At 37.9% G+C, this 11,768-nt stretch overlaps 2 protein-coding genes across 5 annotated transcripts; one reads left to right on the forward strand and one right to left on the reverse strand.

The window, feature by feature from the left end:
* The first annotated feature begins 116 nt into the window (after nt 1-116).
* LOC119991679 (farnesylcysteine lyase) lies at nt 117-3,821 on the forward strand. Its single transcript, XM_038838074.1, has 5 exons — nt 117-730; nt 838-1,011; nt 1,977-2,336; nt 2,496-2,671; nt 3,267-3,821. Exons 1-5 carry the CDS (start codon nt 230-232, stop codon nt 3,529-3,531), a joined length of 1,476 nt encoding a protein of 491 aa, XP_038694002.1. The 5' UTR covers nt 117-229; the 3' UTR covers nt 3,532-3,821.
* Nucleotides 3,822-4,322: 501 nt separating this feature from the next.
* Nucleotides 4,323-9,308, reverse strand: LOC119990764 (NAD-dependent protein deacylase SRT2). 4 transcript variants are annotated; one of them, XM_038836849.1, is made up of 11 exons: nt 9,164-9,308; nt 8,693-8,735; nt 8,178-8,406; nt 7,648-7,713; nt 6,739-6,784; nt 6,176-6,336; nt 5,953-6,082; nt 5,623-5,787; nt 5,003-5,130; nt 4,770-4,869; nt 4,323-4,680 (listed from the first exon to the last, which is right to left on the reverse strand). In XM_038836849.1, the coding sequence occupies exons 1-11, from the start codon at nt 9,212-9,214 to the stop codon at nt 4,627-4,629; spliced, it is 1,173 nt and encodes a 390-aa protein (XP_038692777.1). In that variant the 5' UTR covers nt 9,215-9,308; the 3' UTR covers nt 4,323-4,626. The 4 variants fall into 4 exon arrangements, with proteins under 4 accessions (XP_038692777.1, XP_038692778.1, XP_038692780.1 ...); XM_038836850.1 differs by having other exon boundaries at nt 8,178-8,387; nt 8,693-8,742; XM_038836852.1 differs by having other exon boundaries at nt 8,693-8,742; nt 9,164-9,238.
* Nucleotides 9,309-11,768: the final 2,460 nt, after the last annotated feature.

The raw sequence follows: 11,768 nt of genomic DNA on the forward strand, positions 1-11,768 counted from the left end.
TACTCTGTATGGCATTAAATTATACTATAATTAATTTATGCATTGTAATATTGTATATTAAAAAAACATTTCTCTCAAAAAAAATTGTATATTAAAAAAATATTATGGTAGACCGGTTGTGCACCGGACTGGACTTCTACCCTCAATCCAGTGTTCTGCTGGTGAAAACCACTTCTCTTGTCCAGAGTCTTCCAGACTCACCAGATTGAGCTTGTTGACACAGAAACGAATGGAATCAAGAGTAATGCTCTCTCTATTCACTCTCCTACTTCTGCTATCACCGCGGAACTCTCAATCGGAACTCCAATCTCCCCCGACAGTATGCATTATCGGCGGCGGCATCGGAGGTTCTTCCGTCGCCCACTTCCTCCGTTTCTACTCCGATTCCGAAACCCGGATCCATGTATTTGAGCGTAGAGGCGTCGTGGGCGGACGAATGGCCACCGTCACCATCGCCGGCGAGACGTTTGAGGCCGGCGCCTCGATTCTCCATCCCAAGAACTATCATGCGTTGAATTTCACTACAGGTCTGGGATTGAAGATCAGGAAACCTCCGGCTTCTGAGAGCTCGCTTTCGTTAGGGATTTGGGATGGAAAGAGGTTTTTGTTGAAGACCATAAGCGTTGACTCCAAGATTCCTTTTGTGCAGAAGATAGTCTCCTTTGCTAATTCGGTTTACTTACTGGTTCGATACGGGTTCTCGCTGTTGAAGATGGAAAGCTTCGTTGAGGTGAAATATTTGTTTACTTCTCATGTGGTTCAGTTTCCCGACAATTATGAAAAGCTTTAACTAGTATTGATAAACAATGGTGTTCTATGATTCTATCTATGTAACAGGGTATGGTGGACAAGTTCTTGAAGTATTATGAAAGCACTGAATCAAGACCTGTCTTTGAGACAGTGGAAGGGATGCTTAAATGGGCTGGTTTGTATAACCTCACAACTCAACCTTTAAGAGAGCAATTAGTTGATGCTGGGTTGAATCCCCTTTTGATAGAGGAGCTTGTCACTGTAAGAATTAAAGCTTTTTGACTCATCCACTTATACTTTACAATGTCTTACATTTTGGTTTCTGTTGCGAGTCTTGTGATATATACGCTTAGCTTTTTCTGTGGAAGTGGGTGTTCTATTTCCAATTAAAGGTTTGCTGATGCTTTATTTTAACATTCCAATCTTCATTTGAAAAGGACATCATTCTTAGATCACAATAGGAGGTAAGCTAATTATGCGTCCTTTTGACTTGATCATTGATTCCAATTACGTACTTGCAAGGATATTATCTACTTGTTTGTGAAACATGATGTTGGGCATGATCAACTGCAGATCAAATTGACTTAATAGTGTTGGAGAAATTTAGTAAAAAAAGTGATAGAGAAAATCTCACTGTAAAATAACTTAGCAAGGTATCTACCTATTTAAACTTGTTAGGAGAGGGAAGAAAGATAAGTTTGATGCATATCCTTTCCATTGAGCTAAACAGTCATGTTGCAACACTGGCATTTATCAAGGGAATGGTTACTAACCATTTTCCTAAAAACTCTTGGGTGTACGTGACCTGACTTCACAAAGCGTGAACTTATTGAAAGCCACTTAACTCTGAAAACGGTGGCTGATTGCTTTTTTATTTTTATTTTTTTTAATTCGTGCTCCTTTTATGTGAAGACATTGTTCCACTAGGGGAATGAAGTAAATGCTTAATGGCAATAAGAAATTTTTGCCCATGGTTAGAAGTGACTTTAAGATATTTTTCTTATACCAGTGGTGTTTACAATTCATCATATAATATTTGAACCATCTTTTTTGAGCCTCTGCTTTTTGCAGAAGCGATAGTTTACTAGGTTGAATAAAAGATAACCTGTATGCTTGTATAGTTCACCATAAATTCTAAAATTTGGAAATCTATTAAATGCTCTGGAGCGGTTCTAATAGTGTTTCTGTTGATGCACCTCTATTCAGTATATTGTTAAATTTTGCAGGTGATTACGAGAATCAATTATGGTCAAAGTGTCTTCATCAGTGGACTTGCTGGCGCAGTTTCCTTGGCAGGCTCTGGTGGAAATTTATGGTCAGTTGAAGGAGGAAACTGGCAGATGGCTGCTGCACTAATCAATTCTTCAAATGTTGAGTTGCACCTCCATGAAGAAATAGAATTTGTCTCTCATCTTGAAGACTATTATGAGCTTAATTCTACAAAAGGAAACAGCTATGCATGTCAAGTCGCAGTGATTGCTACCCCACTAGATGAATCGGAAATTCAATTTTCACCGCCTATTTCAATTCCTGAGAGGAAGTTACAGCACACACATGCAACATTTGTTAGGGGACTCTTAAATCCTGTATGTATGCAAGCCAATGATATTTTCCTTCCTATGTTGGACTAACCAACCGAAAAATTATCAATGCCTCTGAACCTCTTTCATCCACTTATTTTCTAATCTCCCAGCCTTTTTCTCCTCCCTGTTATTGGAGTAATAATGTTCTCTTTTTGTGACCAGGCGTATTTTGGCCTCAATGGTGTATCAGAAATTCCTGAACTGGTGGGCACCATAGAGGATCCTGATATTCCATTCTCAAGCATATCAGTTCTCAAACAACATGATAAGAATGATGTGACTTACAAGATATTCTCTCGTCAACCAATGGCTGATGCACTACTGGATACTATCTTTAGGTAATGTTTTCGCCCACAACCGTAACTGTTATTTCTCTTTTTGTCTTCCATCAACGCCCAGCCACAACGGTTATTTCTTTTCTGGATGAGACAACATTTAAATATGCTTGTGAGTTTTTCACGAGAAGTTTTACCCTATGGTTAGTGGATTCCTCCTGTTGTAGCCTATATACTTCACGAGGCACGCTGCCTAGATTTAGTCATCAGGGTAGCTAAGTAGAAACTTGGGGAAGTACCCAGACTCACCTTTTGATTTCCCCAGGGACCTTCGTCAGGACCCTACGTGTTTCTGGCTTGACGCATATATGTTAATTACATTACACTTCTCATTTTTTCTGTCTATTCTTGCATTAGTAGGCAAGTTAAACTGTTAAAGAACCTTACCAGGTGAAATCCATAGATGGAAATTGTTTTGATCAGATCTGAAATGTATAACTACCAAGCCATAACCATGTCTTACTTCTTGTCAGAAACCTGGGGACGGGACAATTTTCTTATCAAAGTTATGTTTGCTGTTAGCTTCTGATTGTTTTGTAATCCTATCAAGTAACCTGCACTTTTACATACTGACCGTGTGTATTACTGGCTCTATTAGTGAGAGGAAAGAGACAATTCAAATTAACTGGGGTGCTTACCCACATTACAAAGCTCCAGAAGTTTTTGCTCCATTTGTTTTGGACGGTCAGCATTTGTACTATGTGAATGCTTTTGAGAACGCAGCTAGTACCATGGAGACAAGTGCTGTTGCAGGTGAGAATATAGCGCGGCTTATCCTGTCAAGACTATACGGTAAGCAGTACTTGAGTTCTTCAACCTCAAGCTTTCCCAACAGCAAAGAGCAATTGCATTCGGATCTGTAGTTTGCATGTATTACTGCAAAGTGTGGGTGAAGTGGCTTGAGATTATGGTCAAGGCCGGTTCTAGGTGTTTCATGTTTGAGAAGTTTCTGCACAATAAAACAAGCGTATCTGTAAACACACAACGATATTGCTCAATGTGATAGTGTTTGGGGAAATTGTTGCTCCCCCTGTATTTTGTTGGCCCGTGTTACATTCCATGTTGATGTATAGTGAATTGTTTGTAATATAGAAATCTCAATCCCACTTGTGATATAGAAAATATGATGTTTAGCTGGTCTCAAGCTGGAAAATGACAGAAAGTGTATATTCCGGCACCTGTTGTCGATATTGAGCGACTGTCAGTGTTAAGGGAGAGAACTGTTCCATCAACATTACCTGATTTTGGACTCCAAACTTCCAAATTTTGTATATGATGCCCTCTTTAGCTTCTGATAATGGTGATATTTCAATGGGTTAGTGAAATCTTATTCGTCTTTCTTCGTAAACTGGTGTGGGTGGATGGGTTTGCTAGATAAAGCATAACCACTTCAGTCTGTGTACCAAGCGTATTTCATATCAAACCCCAAGGAGTAGGCCGAGTTGGGTTCCTGGTATTTAATGTGTTTGCACATGGATCTTAGGTTCAAAACCTCTCATCACACCCCCAGTAAAATGCCAGCGACTTGTCATCCCGATATCATGTAGGGAACGAGGCTAGATTCAGGTTCATGATCCAACCTGTGATCTAATCTCATTCGAGTTGGGCACTCATTTTAGTTGAGCAGTTCACTTTGTCATCCAAACTAATTGGCTTTTCAGAATATAGAAATGGATGCATTCCTTCACTGTCCTCTTAAGCTTTGCAAGAATTAATTAACTACTACCAGGAATTATTTATTCTAAAATTATCTAAGATGTTACAGAAAAGAAGTGGTGTCTATACATGCAGTTCTGACAATATAATCCCAAGAGCTTTGGGCTTTGTCCTCTTGAGCTTCAACAATTTTCAACAGGGCAAGCCAGGGGCATATGATTTCCCGACCATACCTGCCGTCTTGCTCGGCAGAGCCCACTAGACATTTCTCTATACCCAGTTACCCTTTTCTGCTGGTGACATCACAGGATAGCAGGTACGCTGAGAGACCCCGTGTCAAGCACTCTTGGCAATATCTGCAACAACTCATTGGATGTGAACGTCAATGAACGTTAGTGAGATTGTGCAGAGCTAGCTGCCATGTTGGTATCAAAAGAGAACGTACCTCGCCCACGAGAGCATTGATTTTGAGGGATACAAGATCATCGGCACGGGTCTTTCCAACATTTACAATCGCAGTAACAGCTCCTGCCTCATGAGCAGCTCTGCAAAATTCAATTTCAGAGAAAAGTCTCAACAGCAAGTTATAAATACACAAGCACGAAGACAGAAGAATGGATTGCTGAGTTCATCATCCTTTCTTTAGAACTAATGAAAGCTAATAAAATGTGTACCTACCTGACGAGACGGTAAGCAGACATAGTCATCAGAGATGATCCTAATACAAGAAAAGCATCACATCCTTTTGCTGCTTCCATTGCCCTTTCAGCTGTATTCTTGGGAACATTATCCCCAAAGAAGACAACCTACAACATAATTATGTACAAAAAAGAAGCAATTGAAAAATCACCTCAGCAGTTTCATTTCCAAGCGTAGTTGAAGTAAAAGATGACAAAAGATTGCATACAATTTCCAACCAAAGATTATGAACATCATTAAACTGTTACCACATTCACAGAAAAAAAATGCCGCACTTTTCTGTTTGCAATCTAGGTAATGTTTTGTTAGAGAATACACAGGTAACAGTAACTTCATCTATGATCGAATGTGAAGTCTTCATTTGACAAAGATCAATATCAATCAAAGTGAGCCATTTAATCTGCAATTCTTTTAAGATGTTCTCATCAAGCTATTATGCACCTACTGGATCCCAATCCACAACTAAGGTTATTTCAAGTGCAAAAAGTTCATTATGCAACTCTCTTGAACAGGCATCATAACAAAGCAACGATTTTCTTATTGATTTAACAATTTTGAAAAACAGAAAACTTTTAAACTCATGAAAAGAACTTCCTTACATCAGGTTTAAGCACTCCATTGCATTTTTGGCAAGTAGGTATCAGGAATTCCTCCTCCCAAAATTTCTCATCGATTTCAATATCACCATCAGGCCTTACTTTCATGCCAAAGCTGTTGTCTGATCCAGGGTTTCCATAATCCAAACTTTCAATTGCTGCTGCCCACTGTAATAAGGCATGAGAGACAGAAATTAATGCATGGTACAGCCACAAACTATCCCATAGAACGAACCATAAAAATTCTAAGAGCAACAAAGGTTTACTAGTTGTGGTTTTGAAGAAAAGTCTAGATAGTCACTACTATATAACTATAAATTTCAGAACACCAACCTTTGGATTAAGGGCCTTCACTTGGTCTTGAAATACATGTCGGCAAAAGGAAAAGCCGCAATCTAAACAAATTACAGAATATACAGTTCCATGTAATTCAAGTGGGTCGCTCCCAGCACGTTGGTGCAACCTGGAAAAGAAAAGTATTGTATACTAAGGCATTTAGGATGGTTTAGACTTCAGAGCAATATGGGAGTTCCTGAATAAGGTATATATACAACACCTTTCAACATTCTGTGTGATCATAAAATTTATCTGACCAGCTTTCTCTAAGGCTGACAGAACAATATGAGCAGGTCCAGGCTGTGCTGCAGTAAACCGTCTCCAGCCAGCAAAGCTCCTTGCCCAGTACCGTCTGCGAGCCCGAATTGAACGACAAAACTCCTATTTAAAATAGTCAATGAAGTTGATGATGCAAAACAGACTATAGGATTCCCAAAGAATAAACAACAGAGGCACATAAGGTTCATTATTTCACAATTTAGATCAACTACGCTGGAGTTCTGTATGATATGACAGTAATATTCAAATACCCATAAAAAGTCCAGATAATAGGCATCTTGAAAAGAAGAAAATGAATCTTTCTTAGCAAAAAACATAAATTAGTTACAAAAATCATTGTTTAGTTCTTTAGTGTATAAATCAATTTCTAGACTGGCATGCTTAATAATTCACTACCTAGGAGCTAACTTAGTCTGTCTATCTTTTATGCTTACACTCCTAATTAGACTTCTTTCAGAGATAATTCTGAAAGAAACAGACATCATGCACATTACTTCAGATCACCTGATGGGTAATTGGTTTAAAGCCAGAACTGTATGCTCCATTTGGACTGTGGCAAAAACAAATACAAGTCAATATTGCTAATGAGAAGGAAAAATGAGTAGTAGGTGTACAACCAAAAGAACATAAGAAAAATCATCAAAAAACCAAGTTTTGCCGCATCTGAGTCCAAGGAAGAGATTTTTGTCAGCAACACACAAGGTGAACAACTGTACTTTTAAGGTGGGAAAGATTGCCAATGTAAGACTTTGAATGCAAAATACACGCATTTTTACACATTCACTTTGAAATGCCAACACAAAAAAAATTAGAAAGGAAAGCATTGTGATAGAAACTCCCACATCGGAAAGATAGGGGAGTTAAGTGCTATTTATAAGGAGGGCAAAGACTCCAATAGGTTTTCACAAGAGCCCATGAAACATTGGTATTGTGGAGGTTCATTGGACTACAGCCGGTCCATGGGTGCGTGCACCCATGGATGCAGGCTGGGCCTATTGGACTATTAGGGTGAGGTTTGAGCATGGACTCTCCAGAGCCCATGAAACACTGGTATGGAGGCTTCTTTATCACACTGATAAGTCAACAACAAACAAAAATCGAGTGCATTGATAAAATCCAAGAAAATTTATGAGAGAACACCAACATAAGTCTATAGTGACAGAAGAATCGGTGGTTCAGGCTAACGAACAAACAGGAGGAAAATAAATACTGCGAGGGAGATGTCCGAGTACTTTAATTACCATTAATAGTGAGTTGTTGCACTGGTGGAAAGAAATTATATAAGGATATAAGGAGAACCATAAGTGTGACAGATCAAGACATTTTTAAATTTTATGCATCACTTAGAATCACCAATAGCAAGATAAGTTAATTAATAAGAAAATGCTTTTTGTTTGCCATTGCAGAGAGAACCTTCTATAATCAGGAATCCCACACTCTGTGCTAATTCCAGCTCCGGTTAGTACAACAAGCTTGGTACTGCATGGTAACAAATTGATTGATAAAACAGAATCCCATCAGAAACTACCACATCTAATAGAGTTCCAACATAATAATTAATAAGGTAAACAACTCTCATGCATAAGGTTCCCGCAGTGGGGGAGATCGGGGGCAAACAGAATGTACGTAAACTTTACTCCACATAATATGTGGAGAGACTGTTTAGAGAAATTGAACATGCGGCCCACAATGAACGGGGTTGGGGACAGGTAGGATGTATGCAGAACTTATCCCAACATAATATGTGATGAGGTTGTTTCCAAGTTCTAGTTAAGGACAAAAGCAGGATGTACACAGAACTTACCCTCACATAATATGTGAAGAAATAGCCTCTCCACTTATTTCCTGTCACCAACCCAGCCCCAAATTGCGGGAGTCTTTTGCACGAGAGTTGTTTACCTCTAAATTTAATAAATTTTGTATGGAGCATATCTGAAATTGACCTTTCATCAAAAACTTGATACAGAAGGTGGACATCCTTTTGGCTTGGGGGATCTGCATTAGGAACCATCTTCTTGTCCCTCAAATAGTTTGAGGTCACTTTTTCATCATTCCCTAATGATGCACCGGGGACTGATATTCGGCATAACGTCTGCACAAACTTTGAAGAGCCATGAAAAGGGATTAAAACCCTCCCTCTTACCAACGATCGCCTGTTTGATTGAAGAAAATCTGAAAAATAAAGAACAATTTTCAAGCACAAAACATAATTTCTGTACAAGCGAACGTGTGACCTAGTGATAGAGTTGCAGAGATGCAATTTAGAGGTTACAAATTCAATTCTTGGAAACATTCTCTCCACATATTATATGGGAGTCAGGTCTACGAATATCTATCTTGTCCCCGACCCTGCCCACTGCGGGATCCATGTGGACATGTATTGTTTACCTTTTTACCTGACTTACTAGAGAAGTTACACGATAATAGAGAAAGCAAAGAAAAATGAAGGTGTGCTTGCCTTTCATGAGACCGCCCAATAACTCCCTTGAACTTTTGAAATTCTGCAAACTTGAAAGTCGAAATCATGACATTTGATATTGAAAATTTTTAAAGCAAAGAATGCAACTACAAAAAAGTGATACTATAACTGTTCATCATAGGCTATAATTGATTTTTTTTTCTTATTCAAGTTGCCCCATAAAGTGATTTCTGTTTTTTTTAACACCAATCTTCAGAAAGAAAAGTCCAACACTAAAATTTTCATGCACAATTACTTCTATCAATCAACAATATTTTCATTTCCAATGCAATTCGGGAAAAATAAAGAAAATTGAACAGTCAAACAATCTGCTCCAATCGATTGGAATTGGAATTGAAACGAAAACCTTGTTCTTCCTTTTGCAAAATCACAGTTTTCTTAATCAATCAAACCATGATAATCTCTTATACAATAGCACGGTATGAGTGAGAGAGAGAGAAGGGAACTTACAGAGAGAAACGGTGGATACGAAGGCAAACGCATGAGCAGGGAGGACGCCATTGCTAATTCTTCGGTGGTGCGAATGATAGCTTGGCGGGTATTTCGTTGATTGGTCTGAAGAATGAAGAGACTTCTTTTTTCCTCTCTTTCGTTTTTTTTTAAATTTAATCTTTCTTTTCTGGAAATTTGGTCCTTTAAGAAGTTGTGATTTTTTCTTGTTCCACGTCGCTCTCTAAATCTGCGGTGGGCCCATTATATTTAGATCTGTCCGGCCCATTTAGTGATGTTATGGCTATGGGGCCCATTACTATTAAATCTTATACTGAAAGCCAAAAGAGAGAGGTTTAAGCACTTGGGCTTTCACTTGGTTTTTTTGGCTACTTTCGTATTGGGCTGGGTTGAGTCGAGTTTGAGCTTCCGGCCCATATAAACTTATTTTGGGCCTACTGTGTAATGTCTTTTGTGGGCTTGAGAGAGGTCAAGGAGTCCAAATTTCAATGAGGGCTCCAACGGAGTTGAAACTTGAAAAATTACCGTTGAAAAATATCCAGCCCATTCTTCTACACTGCTCTGAATTCTCGCATCTTCTTCAATTCCCGTGTCTTTCTTCGAAGTTGCTATGTGAAATTGAATCAATATTGTTTTCTACTAATGAAAACTGGTTTCCATGGAAAATCGAGAATGAAAGGAACGACGTATCGATTTTTTTCTTAACAGATAATCTTCAAGAAGTTGCAAGGTTAGTGTGTGCGTTGAATAAAATTCAATTTCTGTTTCTTTTCATATGCCTACAGCACGGCTGTGTTTCTTTCATCCTGATTGATTTGGGTTTAGTTATTTGCTTGACGTATTCAATTTATTGTTCATCTGTATCGAGCAGCAGCAATGGGAAGCTGTGAAAGAACTCACCAAACAACTCAGGCAGATTGAATTGAGCTAATATCTGAGGTGCAGGTCATGTTCATATATATATATCTGGAAAGTCCTTGGGGTCTGCATTGAAAGCAGAGAACTTGTAAGATGACTGGCACTTGATCCTTACATTCTCTTATATACCATCTTTCAGCCTTGTATTCTAAGCAGTCTATGCCCCAAACCCTAGTTGTTTGGAGAATAATGTATGGCTTTATTAAAAGAAAATCAAGGTTTTGGAAAAATCTATGGGTGTCCCGTTCAATGGAATTTTTAAATTTCTTTTTTTTTTTGGCTTTTCATTGTTATTTGTCTTATATGTTGTGAGAGTTTGCAGATTTTTCATTTTTCTGATTGAGGCTCCTTAATATTGGTAGTATGGTGTCAATTGGGATGTTGAGAAATAACAATTTGGTTATGATACGGATCCCAACAACTTATATCCACAGCATCTAAGTTGTACGCATAGGATTTTATGTGCATCGCGTGGGATGTGAAACCCACGAATTCATTTGGATCTTGAACGTTCAATTCAACTGTTTGGATAACTGAGATATCAACTGTTGGGATCTTTATCATTTTCGATAACAATTTGTTCAATGTTGCGATGCAAGTTCAAAACTGGTTTATGTTTTGGTAAACAGTTTTTCAGTACTTCAAACTCAACATGTTCTCTATTCCTTAAAATTAAAAATGAAAAATAAAAACACTAAACAAAAATAAGAAAACAGAACAAGCAGACCTATTTTTCTTGAGGGAAAATAGTTAGTTTTTGTGTCATAAATGAGGAGTGGCTGTGGCACTATTGGGACTAAGAAATCAATTCTTTAGTCAATTTGGCACCAAAAACAGAGCATTGTAGTGCAATATAGAAAGAAAAAGTGTGTTGTCAGGTGTTTACCCTGTTACTTGAGAGCAGTTGTAATTCTCATATTTTTTTCATAGTATAATAACCCTTCTATACTTACCCATGGACGTAACCCTCTCAATTTTCACTTTAATTGCAAGCAGCTTCAACGCGTAATTTCCTAACATTTTCCAATTAAACTTTGTTAACTAATAAATCTTTGTATCCAAGAACTTTTCAACATTTTTCTATTTGTGTGAAATTGAATTTTCAAAGAACAGGACAAGCTGAGTTGCTGCTGGGATTAGTTAACATGAAAATTGGAACTAAACATGTAGCACATGTTGATATCAACATTGCTGCCATCAACAGAAAAGGTCAAAATGTCTCAAGTCCATGGTCCAACCACTAAAAGGTGGTTTTTTTTGCTGAGATATGATGGTCCCCAAACTTAGACAGAAGATTCAACATCTCTTTCTGTCATTTCTTTCTTTTTTTTTGGGTATCTATCACAAATGCTGGGATGATGAATCCACGTGATTCATGTGAAAATTGTATGCCCTATGATTCATATGAAATCGTGTGCGTTTATCTCAATATTTGAAATAGTTGTGACAAAAGATATTAGGATTTATAATACTGTTTTTTATCCCAACTATCCCAAATGATTTATATAAAATCGTGTGTATTAAAAATTAGGATAGATGAGACAAATAAACGGTGAGATTTTATTATTTCTTGAATTCTTTTGGTACAAGAATAAGTTAAAAAAGATCTGTCAACCTCCTAAAGTTTAGAAGTGTGAACACATGTCATGGTAGTCCAATGCTGCTAATAAGCGGAAAGATATTATTA

This window comes from Tripterygium wilfordii, chromosome 22 (genome assembly GCF_013401445.1).
Source record: "Tripterygium wilfordii isolate XIE 37 chromosome 22, ASM1340144v1, whole genome shotgun sequence".
Lineage (NCBI taxonomy): Eukaryota > Viridiplantae > Streptophyta > Magnoliopsida > Celastrales > Celastraceae > Tripterygium > Tripterygium wilfordii.

Excerpts from the sequence above, each read along its gene's own strand:
- LOC119991679 (XM_038838074.1), top strand. The coding sequence starts at position 230 with ATGGAATCAAGAGTAATGCTCTCTCTATTCACTCTCCTACTTCTGCTA. Across the intron at positions 731-837 it reads AGATGGAAAGCTTCGTTGAG|GGTATGGTGGACAAGTTCTT; the intron begins GTGAAATATTTG and ends TCTATGTAACAG. Across the intron at positions 2,672-3,266 it reads CTACTGGATACTATCTTTAG|TGAGAGGAAAGAGACAATTC; the intron begins GTAATGTTTTCG and ends TGGCTCTATTAG.
- LOC119990764 (XM_038836849.1), bottom strand. The coding sequence starts at position 9,214 with ATGGCGTCCTCCCTGCTCATGCGTTTGCCTTCGTATCCACCGTTTCTC. Across the intron at positions 6,337-6,738 it reads TTAAACCAATTACCCATCAG|GAGTTTTGTCGTTCAATTCG; the intron begins GTGATCTGAAGT and ends TATTTTAAATAG. Across the intron at positions 4,870-5,002 it reads TCTGCTTACCGTCTCGTCAG|AGCTGCTCATGAGGCAGGAG; the intron begins GTAGGTACACAT and ends TGAATTTTGCAG.